We start from the raw sequence: 15,854 nt of genomic DNA on the forward strand, positions 1-15,854 counted from the left end.
TAGTCTATCTATCTTGTTTATTTTTTCAAAGAACCAACTTTTAGTTTTGTCAATTTTTTCAATTGTTTCTTTTGTTTTGATTTCATTGATTTCAGCTCTGATTTTAATTATTTCTTGCCTTCTACTGTATTTGCTGCTGATTTATTCTTCTTTTTCTAAGGCTTTGAGGTGTAGTGTAAGGTCATTTATTTGTTGGCTTTTCCTTCTTTTAAGAAATGAACTTAATGCTTTCATAGTGTCCCACAGATTTCAATATGTTGTGTCTGAGTTTTCATTTACCTCCAAGAATTTTTTAATTTCCTCTTTGATGTCTTCTGTAACCCTTTGTTCATTCAGTAGCATATTGTTTATTCTCCATGTGATGTAGGATTTTTCTTTCTTATTTTATTATTGATTTCCAATTTCATTCCATTATGATCAGATAAAATGCATGGTAGTATCTCTACTCCTTTGTAATTGCTAAGATTTGCCCTGTGACATAATATATGGTCTATTTTTGAGAAGGATCCATGTGCTGCTGAGAAGAAAGTGTATCCACTTGATGTTGGGTGTTATATTCTGTATATGTCGATTAAGTCTAAGTTATTAATTGTATTATTGAGCTGTATGGTTTCTTTATTCAACTTTTGTTTGGAAGATCTGTCCAGTGATGAGAGAGGTGTGTTAAAATCTCCCATGATTATTATGTTGTGGTCTATTTGACTCTTGAACTTGAGAAGAGTTTGTTTGATGAACGTAGCTGCACCATTGTTTGGGGCATATATATTAATGATTGTTAAGTCTTGTTGGTGTATGATTCCCTTGAGCAGTATGTAGTGTCCTTGTTTATCTTTTTTGATTAACTTTGGCTTGAAGTCTATTTTATTTGATACAAGTATGGACACCCCTGCTTGCTTCCGAAGTCTATATGAGTGGTATGATTTTTCCTAACCTTTCACCTTCAGTCTGTGTATGTCTTTTCCTATCAGATGAGTCTCCTCTAGGCAGCATATTGTTGGATCTTTTTTTTTTAATCCAGTCTACTAGCCTATGTCTTTTGATTGGTGCATTTAAGCCATTAACATTTAGGCTTACTATTGAGATATGGTTTGTACTTCAAGCCATATTTGGTTATTTATGTTACTTAACATGATTTGTTTTTCCTCTTTGATTAGTTTTTCCTTTACTGTATTACCTCCCGCTGTTGGTTTTCAGTGTTATTTTTCATTTCTTCTTCCTGTAATGTTGTGCCAAGGATGTTTTGAAGAGCTGGTTTTCTAGCTGCAAATTCTTTTAACTTTTGTTTATCGTGGAATATTTTTATTTCATCTTCAATCCTGAAGCTTAATTTCCCTGGATACATGATTCTTGGTTGGAACCCTTTTTCTTTTAGCGTTTGAAACATGTTGTTCCAGGATCTTCTAGCTTTCAGAGTCTGTGTTGAAAGATCGGCCATTATCCTGATTGGTTTACCCCTAAATGTAATCTACTTCCTCTCTCTTGTGGCTTTTAAGATTCTCTCCTCATTCTGTATGTTGGGCATTTTTATTATTATATGTCTTGGTGTGGATCTCTTCTGATTTTGTTCATTCAGTGTCCTGTAGGCTTCAAGTATTTGGATTTCTTTTTCATTCTTGAAGTCTGGGAAGTTTTCTAGTATTATTTCATTGAACAGATTGCTCATTCCTTTGGTTTGGATCTCTATACCCTCTTGTATCCCAATAACTCTTAATTTTGGTCTCTTTATGTTATCCAATAATTCTTGGATGTTCTGCTCATGATTTCTTAACATTCTCGCTGACCTGTCTATGTTCTTTTCAAGTTGAAAAACTTTGTCTTCATTGTCTGATGTTCTATCTTCTAAGTGTTCTACTCTGATGGTAATACTCACATTTGAGTTTTAAATTTGGTTTATTGTTTCCTGCATTTCCAGGATTTCTGATTTTTTTTTATATCCTCTATCTCCCTATAGATTTGATCTTTTGCTTCTTGGATTTGTTTATTTAATTCATTGTTGAAGTGATCTTTCATTGTCTGAATTTGCTGTATAATGTCTTCCTTGAGACTCCAGATCATCTGAAGCATGTATATCCTGAAATCTTTATCTGACATTCCATCAGCTACAAATATTACCTTTTCTAATGTTGAATTAACCTGCATTGTTTGTGGTCCATCCTTTGCTTGTCTTTTCATACTGCTCATGTTTCTTTCTAGCTTTGTGAAACTGTTGTGTTAATGGTTTTCCCCTTATATATTTATATTGTTCTTGTATAGCTCCAAAATCCCTCTTTTGCAGAGAAAGACAATGTTAACAGTTCCCAATATCAACAGTATATCATCTAAGCACAAGTTTTCATTATTAATACATTTATAGTTAGAATCTAAGTCTACAGATATTGGTTTCAGTTATTATTTTAAAAATATAGTCATTAGTTTCATAAAAGGCATACCATATCTAGTGGCATATAGAAAACTGAATTTCAGATGAAGGATGGTATACTTAGAGGGAAAGGAGTGAGGGTATGAGGTTAAACTAACTTAGCAACTTTGGAGAACTCTAACCAATAGACTGGTAATTTATGGAAGAATGTATAGACTCAACCTCCTATCTGTATTTAGATAGTTACCCTATGTATAGATAGTAAAAGTTAGGGGGTTGAAAGTGGGATAGAGGGAATAATAATGAAGAATAGAAAAAAATAACAAAGAAGAAAAGAGAAAAAAGAGAGAAGGAAAAAGAAAGTAAGAAAGAAATAAGGAAAAAATGGGGGGAAGGTGGGGCATATGCAATTCCTCTATATTATATTATTTTGGTGATTCGGTTGTTCATGCACAGTTCTTGGTTTCACATATGTTGAGGTTGTGAGAGAGAAGAAAAGAGAAAGAGGGAAAAAAAAGTCTCTCAGACCTCTGTTTTCCTTTCTTCCAGTAGGTGGCATTGTGTATTCCTAGCTTGAGCCTCTGTGTTCAGGGTGGTGGATGTAGCCAGTGTGAAAGGATATGAGCTTCCACCTGTATCCTCCTTACTCTAGTCTCTGCGGTGGAAACCAGGTGTCTGTACAGTTGTTGTTTTGTGTTGATAGCTACACCCCCAAAAAACTTGTGGGAAATATTTTGAGTTATCGCAGCTAAGGGTGGGGGAGTTGAAAACCGGGTACCTGGATCAGCCGCAGAACCGTGCTGGTAGTCACGCCCCCTTTGATAGGTTTTAAGTGTTGTTGGGCTTCCTCTGGACTAGCGCGCAGGGCGGGGCTGAGCTTCCTCCTCCAGTCTGGTCTCAGGGAAGGTAATTTATAATAAAATAATATGTATATCAATTTGTAACTATTCAAATACAGCTAATAGTTTTCAAAGCTTGCTTCTATACATAGAATAGTGTGAAAGCTACAAATGAAGATTTATACTGGGGTATTATGTTACCAACTTGAATACCACAAGTGCATAGATGGTTTTGTTATCAGTAATCCTAATTTTCCAAAATGGTGAGAAACTTGATAAAGATATAAATAAAACAAACATCACTATTGCTGGTTGACAAGATTATTGCATTCTTTAAAAAAATGAATGTTAACATGTTTCAACAAATATGTTGTGTTTAGTTCAGATAATAATAAACATTAGGATTCTCTACATGAATATTTAATGGAGATGTTCAGAAGATTTACAAGATCCTGGGTATTTTGTTACTTAGTTTGCATAATTATTCTGTATATTGCATAGTGCCTAGAACCTTGTAATGCCAGCTTGTCTCCTACTTGTTGTGACAAGTAAAAGTTCTCTCCATCCCCAAAATTTTCCAAATGTTGTAGACTGGGTCCCCTAGAATCTCATTTAAATTATTTGCATGATTAGATGGAAAAGGTCTGGGGACTCATGCCTAGAGCTTTTTACTAGAAATTAAGAGTAAGGGGATCCAGCCAGGGGGACTGAGAAGGAATTGCAAGAATGTAGGAGAAGGAAAGGAAACTCAGGTCCTAAAGGCTGAGGACCTGAGTCAAGCACTTCTTTGAAGAAGGGAATAGTCATTAGAGGAAAATGCTGCTGTTTGGACATATTAAGAACAGAATATTGACCAACTTAATCCTGTAATGTTACTAAATTAGTTTTACTTTTGAGGGTAGTATTTCTCTTCCTGTAGTGGTGTTTAATACGTCTATTACTTGCCTTCTGTTATTGATTAGCAAGTGCACAGTTTACATCCTGAATGTTAAACAGTTTTACATGAGACAATTGCATCATTGGTTCTTCAAATTATCTTCCTAAGAGAATTTTTTATTGTTTACTGTCACTTCCAACCATTTCTTAAAACCCAAGTACTTTCAAAATTATAAAATCTCATTTTAATTTTATGTATATGCTTTCTTATAACTTTAGTCACCTCTGAATTTTGGAGAAAAAGTATGTTGGGGGTTTTGAACACACTACTGGAAAAATGATTCTCTTAGTGTGTGTGTGTGTGTGTGTGTGTGTGTGTGTGTGTGTATAAATATATATATATATATATATATTTATACATATATATTCTCTTAGTTTATAGCATAGATGGTGGAAGGAGACCCTTATCATTATACAAAATACATGTATGAAGATGTGGAAAAAAAAAGAAATTATTTGCATTATTCTTTCAATGTGTACTATCCTAAAATTGCAAAATGAGAACATTCAAAATTTTCCTAAAATACAGTGGCTTGCTTTTATTTTAAAAATTTAATTTTACGACATATTAGTTTTAACAATATATATTATAACTGAATGTTTAAACTTAGTAATATTGATTTTTTTAACTTGAAAATAAGATGTACATTTAATTTTTAATCAAGTACTATCACTTTAAAACACATTTTGTCATATTAATCATGATTCGACTTTCCAAATGGGTTGAAACAAATTAATAATTACATTAAAATAAGTACTTAATTTTTTTATTGGAATAATAGGATTTTAAGTCTAGTATTTCAAATGACATGTAGCAATGCTTGCTTGTTTAATGATTTTTTTTTGTTTTTAATTGTAGGTGTCTGTGGAAGAATTAGAACACAGCATCAGTATTAAAATAGCTAAAGAAGCTGTGATGAATATAAATAAGCCAGGGTCCCTTTTTAAACCTACAAATGGATTTCGGGAAACCAAAATATACTTTGCAGGATTACCTCGGAAAGTAGAAAATGCACTCATTAAACCGGTAATAATCCAAACTTATGTCATTTATCATGGATGAATTCCTTTTGTCTATAATAGGTTTGAAGATTTGTTTCCCCAAAAGTCAACAGAAGTTATTTTATTAGATAAACTAAGTGTGACAACTTGAATTGAATATGAAAAAAATAATATTAGTGACTCTTGAAATTAAGGGAATAAGGAAATAAGAAAATGATTGGTGTGTTTTTAGATTGTTGTGGGTTTTGTTTTTTTTTTTTTTTTTTTTTGCCCATTTAAGTCCCCAGAATTACTCATGGAGAAGTAGATTTTTTTAAATCCTCAAATGTCAATTCTCTGTTAACATCATAATAGTCCATACTCAGCTGTTAAAAAAAATTTAAAAAAAACATACTTGGTCCAAAGACTATTCATGTGAAAAATGTCTCAAAAAGAAAAATTGAGATTAAATTCAAAACATTTAAAATACCTTAAAAATCAAGAAAAAGTTTTTCATCTAAATGAAACCTATACCTTGAATCAATATATTTATGTCTGACTTTAATTTAAAATGTACTTCTGACCTGTATTTTGATTTGTTAGATTAACCCTCGTCTAGATGGATGTATAAGAGGCTGGAATTTGATGAATCAAGGAGCTTTAGGAGTAAAGGAGATCATTCAAGAAAAACAAAATAAACATTGCTTTGTCACTGTGGAGAAGGGTTCCTACTATCCTGGTTCTGGAGTTGCTCAATTTAACATAGACTATAGTAAGTGATTTTTCATTTTATTTCTCTTTTCTCATTGGTAACTAAATTTATTCATTGACAGACAGCCATAATTTATTCAGTAAACTTTCTTGAGTACTATGTGTCAGGCATAGACTTATTTGTACTGTTATACACTTAATTTTCTGGAATATTAATACATATATAAAGGCAGTTGAATATGCTTATATTATTGTTTACAGTTTATTGCCACATAGCCTGATTAATTTTGGGTAGATTTGATTGATGTATCTTAAAGTTCAGATTTTTCTGTTGTTTTGAGTCTTCAATTAGTTAATCAAAGGGATTCATCTTCATTTCTAACATTTCCACTTGATAATTCCTTAACATACTGAAATTGTCAATCTGTCCATATACATTGTCTAGCTTGTTCACTCAAACTTTCAACACATTCACCACAATTATTTAAAATTCCCTAATTGTTCGAACATCTATGTCATAGCTGAGTCTGGCATGTTTACTATTGTGTCTCTTGATTGACTGTTGCATTATCCATGTCTTGGTGTATTATGTAGTTTTTTTAGCATAGATAAGGTGGGCATTTTACAGAGCACTATAGAGACTGAGGTAAATGCTACATATACCTAGAAATGAGCACACCTCTTCTTTTGAAAGCCTTTATGGAGAGATTGAATCTAGTGATGAGTAGAAACAGATGAGTTAGTTCTCAAGGAATGGTTTTTAACAAAAGAGGAAAACTGGCCCTCCACTTCTCTGGGCTCATATCTTCTCATGAGCTCTTGCCCCTTCTCACACACTCTGCTTCCTTGATGCAATTTGCATTGAAGCCTTCACCAATGCTGGCGTCATCCTATTTGGATTTTCAACCTCCAAAACTGTGTACCCAACAAACTATCTTCAGATATTTTTTAATAGCAACAGAAAATGTGCTAATACAATTGAGCTTCTGCAAAAGGTAGGGGGTAGGTTGCTAAAAATATTTTCATGACTGACCAGTTATTAAGTTTTTCATAATAGTGACTCAATTTTTAAAGGCATAAAAATAGGAAAAGAAGAACTCAAATTATCACTATTTGCATATGACATGATTCTATACCTAGCAGACCCAAAAGGGTCTACAAAGAAACTATTAGAGCTAATAAATGAATTCAGCAAAGTGGCAGGATATAAAATCAACACGCATAAATCAAAGGCATTCCTGTATATCAGCGAAAAATCCTCTGAAATGGAAATGAGGACAACCACTCCATTCACAATATCCTCAAAAAAAATAAAATACTTGGGAATCAACCTAACAAAAGAGGTGAAAGACTTATACAATGAAAACTACAGAACCCTAAAGAGATAAATAGAAGAAGATCTTAGAAGATGGAAAAATATACCCTGTTCGTGGATAGGTAGAACTAACATCATTAAAATGGTGATATTACCCAAAGTTCTCTATAGGTTTAATGCAATGCCAATCAAAATCCCAACGGCATTTCTTGTAGAAATAGAGAAAGCAATCATGAAATTCATATGGAAAAATAAAAGACCCAGAATAGCAAAAACAATGCTAAGCAGGAAGTGTGAATCAGGCGGTATAGCGATACCAGACTTCAAACTATACTACAGAGCAATAGTTACAAAAACAGCATGGTACTGGTACCAAAACAGGCAGGTGGACCAATGGTACAGAATAGAGGACACAGAAACCAATCCACAAAATTACAACTATCTTATATTTGATAAAGGGGCTAAAAGCATGCAATGGAGGAAGGATAGCATCTTCAACAAATGGTGCTGGGAAAACTGGAAATCCATATGCAACAAAATGAAACTGAATCCCTTTCTCTCGCCATGCACAAAAGTTAACTCAAAGTGGATCAAGGAACTTGATATCAAATCAGAGACACGGCGTCTGATAGAAGAAAAAGTTGGCTACGATCTACATACTGTGGGGTCGGGCTCCAAATTCCTCAATAGGACACCCATAGCACAAGAGTTAATAACTAGAATCAACAAATGGGACTTACTCAAACTAAAAAGTTTTTTCTCAGCAAAAGAAACAATAAGAGAGGTAAATAGGGAGCCTACATCCTGGGAACAAATCTTTACTCCTCACACTTCAGACAGAGCCCTAATATCCAGAATATACAAAGAACTCAAAAAATTAGACAATAAGATAACAAATAATCCAATCAACAAATGGGCCAAGGACCTGAACAGACATTTCTCAGAGGAGGACATACAATCAATCAACAAGTACATGAAAAAAATGCTCACCATCTCTAGCAGTCAGAGAAATGCAAACCAAAACCACCCTAAGATACCATCTCACTCCAGTAAGATTGGCAGCCATTAGGAAGTCAAACAACAAGTGCTGGTGAGGATGTGGGGAAAAGGGTTCACTTGTACATTGCTGGTGGGACTGCAAATTGGTGCGGCCAATTTGGAAAGCAGTATGGAGATTTCTTGGAAAGCTGGGAATGGAACCACCATTTGACCCAGCTATTCCCCTTCTCGGTCTATTCCCTAAAGACCTAAAAAGAGCATACTACAGGGACACTGCTACATCCATGTTCATAGCAGCACAATTCACAATAGCAAGACTGTGGAACCAACCTAGATGCCATTCAATAGACGAATGGATTTTAAAAAATGTGGCATTTATACACAATGGAGTATTACTCTGCATTAAAAAATGACAAAATCATAGAATTTGCAGGGAAATGGATGGCATTAGAGCAGATTATGCTAAGTGAAGATATCCAATCCCTTAAAAACAAATGCCAAATGTCTTCTTTGATATAAGGAGAGTAACTAAGAACAGAGTAGGGATGAAGAGCATGAGAAGAAGATTAACATTAAACAGGGATGAGAGGTGGGAGGGAAAGGGAGAGAGAAGGGAAATTGCATGGAAATGGAAGGAGACCCTCAGGGGTATACAAAACTACATACAAGAGGAAGTGAGGGGAAAGGGAAAAAATATATAAGGGGGAGAAATGAATTACAGTAGAGGGGGTAGAGAGAGAAGAGGGGAGGGGAGGCGGGGAGGGGGGTTAGTAGAGGATAGGAAAGGCAGCAGAATACAATAGACACTAGTATGGCAATATGTAAATCAATGGATATGTAACTGATGTGATTCTGCAATCTGTATATGGGGTAAAAATGGGAGTTCATATCCCTCTTGAATCAAAGTGTGAAATATGATATATCAAGAGCTATGTAATGTTTTGAACAACCAACAATAAAAATTAATAAAAAAAATAGTGACTCAATTTTAGATATTTGCTTTATTATATGTTTCAAGAAATATCTCTTCATGGTCTTGCTCACCACCAGCAGAATGTTCGTACTTATTTCTTGAAATTTGTTAACATGGTTGAAAGGGCTTGGAAATCAGTGGAATATTGTCTATTGTTCTGAAACAGATTCAGTTTTAATTATCTTTATATCCTAGGGTGTCAGTGGTATGGACTTTTCATTGCTTCCTCTACCAGTAAGATAAGTGTCTAATGGTTAGTACTTAAAATGTTTTCCTGTTCCATATCCATGGTAGGTTTCCTTGGTTTGTTTTTCCCTAATCTGTAGGTGCTATGGGTCTTTATATGTATTCTAATGACAATGTGTTTTTTTTTCCTTTTCCCCAGTGCTTTAAAACTCTTCCTGTGTAGAGGAAACATAGAAAGCTCTAGATTGTGATTTTGTACCTTTCCTGAAGTTAACATGGATCTCAAGGTTGTGCTAGGGGAAGGCTTTATTTAGCTTCTTTCCCTGCCCCCCGCCATCTTTTTTTTTTTTTTTTTTGAGGACCCAGTAAGGTCCATGGAAAAGAGTCTACGGATGGGGTATCAATTTTCCTTTTGTCTGCAGTTCTTAGGATTTCCATTCTCTCACACCATTCCATGCATGTACTTAATTATTTTGCAACTTTTTAAATTATTCTTACCCAATTGTGTGGTATCCAGTGTCTTTCTGGGTAAGAATTTGTTCTCATCTCTCCTTGGATGCATCTTTCTTTATGTTTTGATTAGTTGGTTGCTCTGCAACTTTAATTTTTTGTTAGTTCAAGAAAAATTGTGATCATACAGATAATTTGGTTTTTGTTATTATCGAAGTGGGAATAGTACCCTTTCAGGTTTCTATAGCCTAAATGGAGCATGTTGGTTTCCCAGACTGACTCATATTTACTTTTACAAATAAAACTTCTGTGAACATCCATGAGCATACACCCTATAATCTTTATGTGGTTAATTCTGTAGGAAAGCATCTTAGATATCATCATCAAAGGTCATGCAAATATATAATTATCATAGGCTTAATTACATTCTCTTCCAAAAATCTTTATATTAATTAATATGTTTACCAAAATAAGGAGAAAGTTTTTACTTGGAATCTGTTTCCAATCTAACCGTTCAAAACCTGATTTTTTTGTGTGTTATTTTAAATATTGTTTTTCTAATTTGTACTGATATGAATATCTCTCCATGTTTATTACTATTTGTACATTTTATTTTTTTGATTGTCTTTTTCATTGTTAAGAGTTTATTATTATAGCTACTATCCCTTTGCACTATAAATTAAGTTAAGTAAATCTATCTTAATATCACTGTTTAAAAAATATAATGAGTGTTTATTTGTAACTTAAAAATATTTACCAATGATTTGTTTTCCTAATGTAAATTGATACAATGCCTTTAACTTTAGCTTTGTTTTGCATGTACAAAATTTTCAAAAAATGTTTTGAATGGGTTGATGAATGAATATGGGGGGGATCCTGATAAGCAAATGAAAATACGAGTTATGGCATACCTGAAAAAAATTACCTTTATAAAAAATTAGTTATTTCATGGATAACTTGGAAAGTACCTACTTTATAATTAATATTTAATTTTACATTATAAATTTTGTGTATTTCAATATTAATTTTATTTTGAGTTTGTTACTACTATCCCTTGCTGAATTTTACTTATTTCATGATAATTATATATGTGTTCTCTTCTTGATGGAAATTATAAGATTATTTCATTAAATACAGTGGCATTGCATGTGGCTAAGTGGGAGAACATCTTGACAAAGGAAAATTATTTTTCTGTTCATATTCACCCCCTTTCAAGGGCACTAAGTAATTTTTTTAGCAATTCAACTGCAGTTCTCAATGTTAGTTAAGGTTGCTATTTCTGGAGCTTAATGGTTGGGATATCTTCTGTGAAGTGCATTATTATGTGCTTTTGTCATCGTGAGAACATTATAGAATGTATTTACACAAACTGTACTGGCTACTATGTCACCAGCTGATATAATTTTATGGGACCATCATTCTATGTGTGGCCTGTTATTGACTGAACTGTCCTCATGTAATTGTTACTGTACTTTGGAAACATATTAACTCAACAAATATTTATTGATATTCTACTCTGGAAAACAAAGTAATTATAGAGACATGTACCTCCTGGAGCTTGCCCTTCACTCTGATGAACAATTAACCTGGTAATTAAGAAAAAATGATGAAGTATGATAACAGAGGAATCAGAGGACAAGAGTTTCTCTTCTAATTTCATTAACTTTTGATTTCACAGTATTTCTCTATCAAACCATGTACCTCCCCCATGTGTGTAGAGTCATATTTGTCCTTTCCAGTGTTCTAGAAGGAGGACTATTGGTGATTATGGCAGCTAGACCCAAGTTTTCTGGCAGAAATATTCCAATGCATCTTCAGAACATCCTTCTAAATGTGCACTTTAAAACATGACCACTCTGAAATTTGAACATTGGTGAATATGCAAGAGAGAAGGAAGAGCTCTTAAGGAGTCAATAGGGAAAACTCATAAAAGATCTTAACACCACAATCTGGATTTTCTTCTAGGACAAATAGAAGAATGGGGCTCCACTGGTGTGTTTCTGATCTGTGTTTAAAAAAACTTTTATTTTACCTATTTTAGATAGTTCATTGAGAAAGGAAATTAGACCTGTAGTATTACACAAACCATCCTTGAATATTAATAATTTTATAATAGATTTTCTCTGGTGCACTTTAGGAGTACATTGATCTGGCTTCTGTTTCATTGTTTTAAGCAGATAACATAACCAATGCTGAAGACTGGCAAGTGAATGTGACCTTGAATATCCGCCCATCCACAGGCACTGGTGTCATGGTTGCCTTAGTTTCTGGTAACACAGTGCCCTTTGCCTTGTCCTTAGTGGACTCCAGCTCTGGAAATTCTCAGGTAACTTTACTCTAAACCAGTATGAGCCTTGTTTTTGTCTGTGTGTTCTTAAATGAATATAATGATATTTATGTTGAAGGGCTATTTTGAAGATTAAATGACATATAAAGTGATTGGTACAATCACTCTTTGTTGGCTTATTTCTCAGATCTCAAATGAGAAGTAATAGAAGGGGAGACTCAAAAGCCTGTTATGTCTATAGCTAAGATTAGGCAGACTCATGGGCTGATTAGAGCCATCACAGAGTATGTACAGATCCATCTTTATTCAGAATCCTTGAAGCATGTGGGAATTATCCTATACTAATAAAATAGAAATGAGTCTGATAACAATCCACTCTTAGATATTCAATGCATAATTATGATGATTTATGCTTTCTTGCACTCTGAATCTTTTCTCGCATGAGTAAATTAGGAAAGATGAGAGAAAACTAAGACGGGTTCACTTGACTACTTGCTGTCAATTCTTATCTGAAATCAGGAGGAAGAAAAGGAAAGTCTTGGATACAAGGAAACATGAAAGTTATAAGAAGATCTATACTATTCAAGCTTCTATTAGAGGCTAATAGTTCTGTCTGTGTGCCATTCACTGTTGATTCCAACAAATTTCAGCAGGCAACTTATGTTTACAATAAAATTGGTTTGAATGTTATTAGTAGCTTTTGAAAAAGACACATAATTCAATAATGCTACAGCAATGGAAAAAAAGGTGGTTCTGTTGCAACTGGAAAGATGATTTGGAGAGCATTTCTGGTGGTTAAATTAAGCAAGCTGAAGCGTTCTTGTTGGGATTTTTTTTTTTTTTTTTTTAATGTCTAGCCTACAAGGAACATTGGGGTTTTAGTTTTTTATTTGCTTCTTTATTTGTTTTTGTAAACAAAATAGAATTCTTCAGCACTACATTTATGCAATGGAGGATGTTAATGCATGCCATTTCTTTTATATTTATTTTATTCTGAATTGGTCTCCATGGTTCCTCCTTCTCAAGATTTATGTGCAATATTTCATAAGAATATTATACATATCATTAATGATTTTGAAGCATTATTACTTTTTTAAAATTTTTCATTGGTGCATTATAATTATACATATTTGTGGGATTCATTGTACCGTATTCATACATGTACATAACATAATTTGATCAAACTTATTTCCTAATACCTTCCCTTTCCCTCTCCTCTCCTCTTCCTGGCCTCCTTGACTCACTTGTTCTATTCTATGAACTCTCTTATAGTATTATTATTATTATTTCAATGAGTGCACTATAATTATATATAATTATGCATATAATTATTATGTATATGTATATAATTATGTCATATATTAGTAATGGACATAGCCTAATTTGGTAGTTTTTGTTCCCTAGCATTCCCCCATGCTCCCTTCTTCCTTCCCTCTGGATTCCTTTCTTCTCTCTATTAGTTTTCACCTATGATCCCCATCTTTATTCCCTTTTTTTTCTTTATCCTGTCACATAAGGAGCATTATCTCAAGTGAGAGTCTCTTTTAATGAATTTAACGATATGGACATTTGAAACACAGACTTTTGTAACAGATTTCTTCAAAGGACCTGTATTTGTGAAGTATAGAATTTTTTACCTAAAATAGATGTCTTTATTTCCTAAAGAAACATTTCACGCTTATCTTTTACTACTTGGAAAGCTTGAGAACATTTGTCTTCCTTCAATTTTATTTTCTCTCTCCTACTTTTTATATTTCTTTTGTCCCACTCTAAGCTACCTGCATAGATCACTCTCAACAAGTTGAGTGATTTGGTTATAGCAACAGAAAAGTTTATAGCAAAATGCATACATTTCTTTTTTGGAGAATCTTCTAGTTCTTCTAGTCAGTACTCTGAAACTTCCTGCAGGTTACCTGTGGGTATGTACTTCTTAGGGCCTTTTTACTTACTTTACATGCAGATCTATAATTTCTTGTATGACACAAACAACCCTTTTTACAAAAGCACTTAAAATTTTCCTAGTCTCTTCAACTCATTCTTTTTCATATGTGTGTTTCTAAGTTAGAAAGGCTCACAAACAAAGATATTGCTTAAAATACTACTTTAGATTCCTTTCATTGGTGGAAACAATTCTGTTAGTTTGTGGAATTTTCAGAAGCTAGTGTATATTTACAACTTAGCTAAGCCTGAATTTTGTAAAGTTAATATATATATTTTAAAATCGTGATTATTATAATAATAATTTTTCACTTAAATTTAGAATACATTATTTTTTAACCACTGAAATTCAGTTTTTGAATTTCAAAACTCAAAAGCCTCGTAAGTGGCATTACTATTAGTACTTGCTTATATTGTGTCTTCTCTGTTCTTCAGGATATTATAGTATCTATTGAAAATGTGGTGGTATCTCGAATAGACGCTGTAAATCTATGTTCTAGTCAACAATCTCACCTGGATTTCAAAGTCAATAGAAACAATTTGGAGGTGTGGACTCCACTTGAAACATATATCATCTACTCTCCAGACTTTAAAAGTAAACTTGCCATCCTGGACAAAGCAATGGAAGGAACAATTGCTACTTACGTTGGTGGTATTCCAGGTATCTAATTACTTTTTTGTCAGTTTTAAAAATTCTATTTTTATTTCAGCTGATGCTACATTAAGTATAGAATTTTAGTAAAAAAGCATTGGGAGGGACAGCAAAATTCCAGTATTCAGTATTCTTCTCCTGGCTGCTTGTACCAATGTTTTATTGATACATTTTTGTTTGATTATTTTTTAATGGTGAACGGTTTCAGTTTCAACAAATGTTTTACTCCATTTCATTTCATCCACATAATAGTGTTGTAAGTTCAATAATTATTCTTCTATTTATTAATTGTTTATCTAACATTTATTCACTCATACTTAGTTTGTCCATCATTTATCCTTTATTTATTAAGAACATGTATCCCAGGTACTGGGATAAAGTAAAAACAAATATATATTAAGGATTTTGCAATCTAGTGACAGAAACAGACATTAAACAACTGATTAAGAACATACCAATATAATTAAAATTGTTATCCCTTCTCTGAAGAAAAAGTATGGGTTTCTTTTAGAGTTTGAAAATGAGGTCTTGATTTGGTTATGAAATCAAGGAACAATGTATCTGAATAAGAGACTCACTGAATGTAAATGGAATATTTGAAGGATTAAATGAATTTATCCAGATGATAGGGATGAGGATCCATGTGTGGGCAAAGTGGGAAGGTGTTAATATCTTGAGAAATACACAGATCTGTATAAGTATTACATATTGAGCAAGGGAGATGGTATTGCAGGATGAGGCTATGAACTGGGCAGACAGGTAGAAGGCTTGTATATATTTTATTCAGGGTCTTATATATAATGCATTAGAATCATTAAAATGTTTTAGACAAGGAAGGGGTATATCAGTATTGTGACTTAAAAATTTCTCTTTAGATGAACAAATGGGAGGCAAAGTGGCTACAACTGAGATGTGTTGGAGGCTATTGAGTAGTCCAGATGAAGAAGCAGTAATTATTGCAGAAATAACCACACTACTATTTACTGGTGCAAAAAACAAAAACAAAAAACAAAAAACACTATAAATACTGTTCAGAGTGCTTCAAATGTATTGACTTACTTAATTTTCAAAATAGTCAATGAGGAAGGGAACTAGTTTCCCTATTTTACAGATTGGGAAGCTGAGGAAGCTGCTGGGCTACAGTGATGTCAGTGGGGGATAGCATACAATGAATATAGATTTAGACAAGAAATAAAGTCAATTGGATTGAATGATTGAAAGACAGGTA

The 15,854-nt window shown here is 33.3% G+C and overlaps 1 protein-coding gene across 2 annotated transcripts in view; it reads left to right on the top strand.

Moving 5' to 3' along the window:
- Pros1 (protein S) overlaps nt 1-15,854 on the top strand; it is a 105,668-nt gene that overhangs the window by 79,971 nt on the left and 9,843 nt on the right. Inside the window, exons 11-14 of one of the 2 annotated variants that reach the window (XM_076867816.2) lie at nt 4,994-5,161; nt 5,719-5,887; nt 11,924-12,075; nt 14,410-14,635. In XM_076867816.2, coding sequence (XP_076723931.2) covers nt 4,994-5,161; nt 5,719-5,887; nt 11,924-12,075; nt 14,410-14,635 — 715 coding nt within the window. The remainder of the gene's footprint in view (nt 1-4,993; nt 5,162-5,718; nt 5,888-11,923; nt 12,076-14,409; nt 14,636-15,854) is intronic. The other variant, XM_076867817.2, reaches the window with a different exon arrangement.

The sequence above is a fragment of the Callospermophilus lateralis genome, chromosome 10 (genome assembly GCF_048772815.1).
Source record: "Callospermophilus lateralis isolate mCalLat2 chromosome 10, mCalLat2.hap1, whole genome shotgun sequence".
NCBI lineage: Eukaryota > Metazoa > Chordata > Mammalia > Rodentia > Sciuridae > Callospermophilus > Callospermophilus lateralis.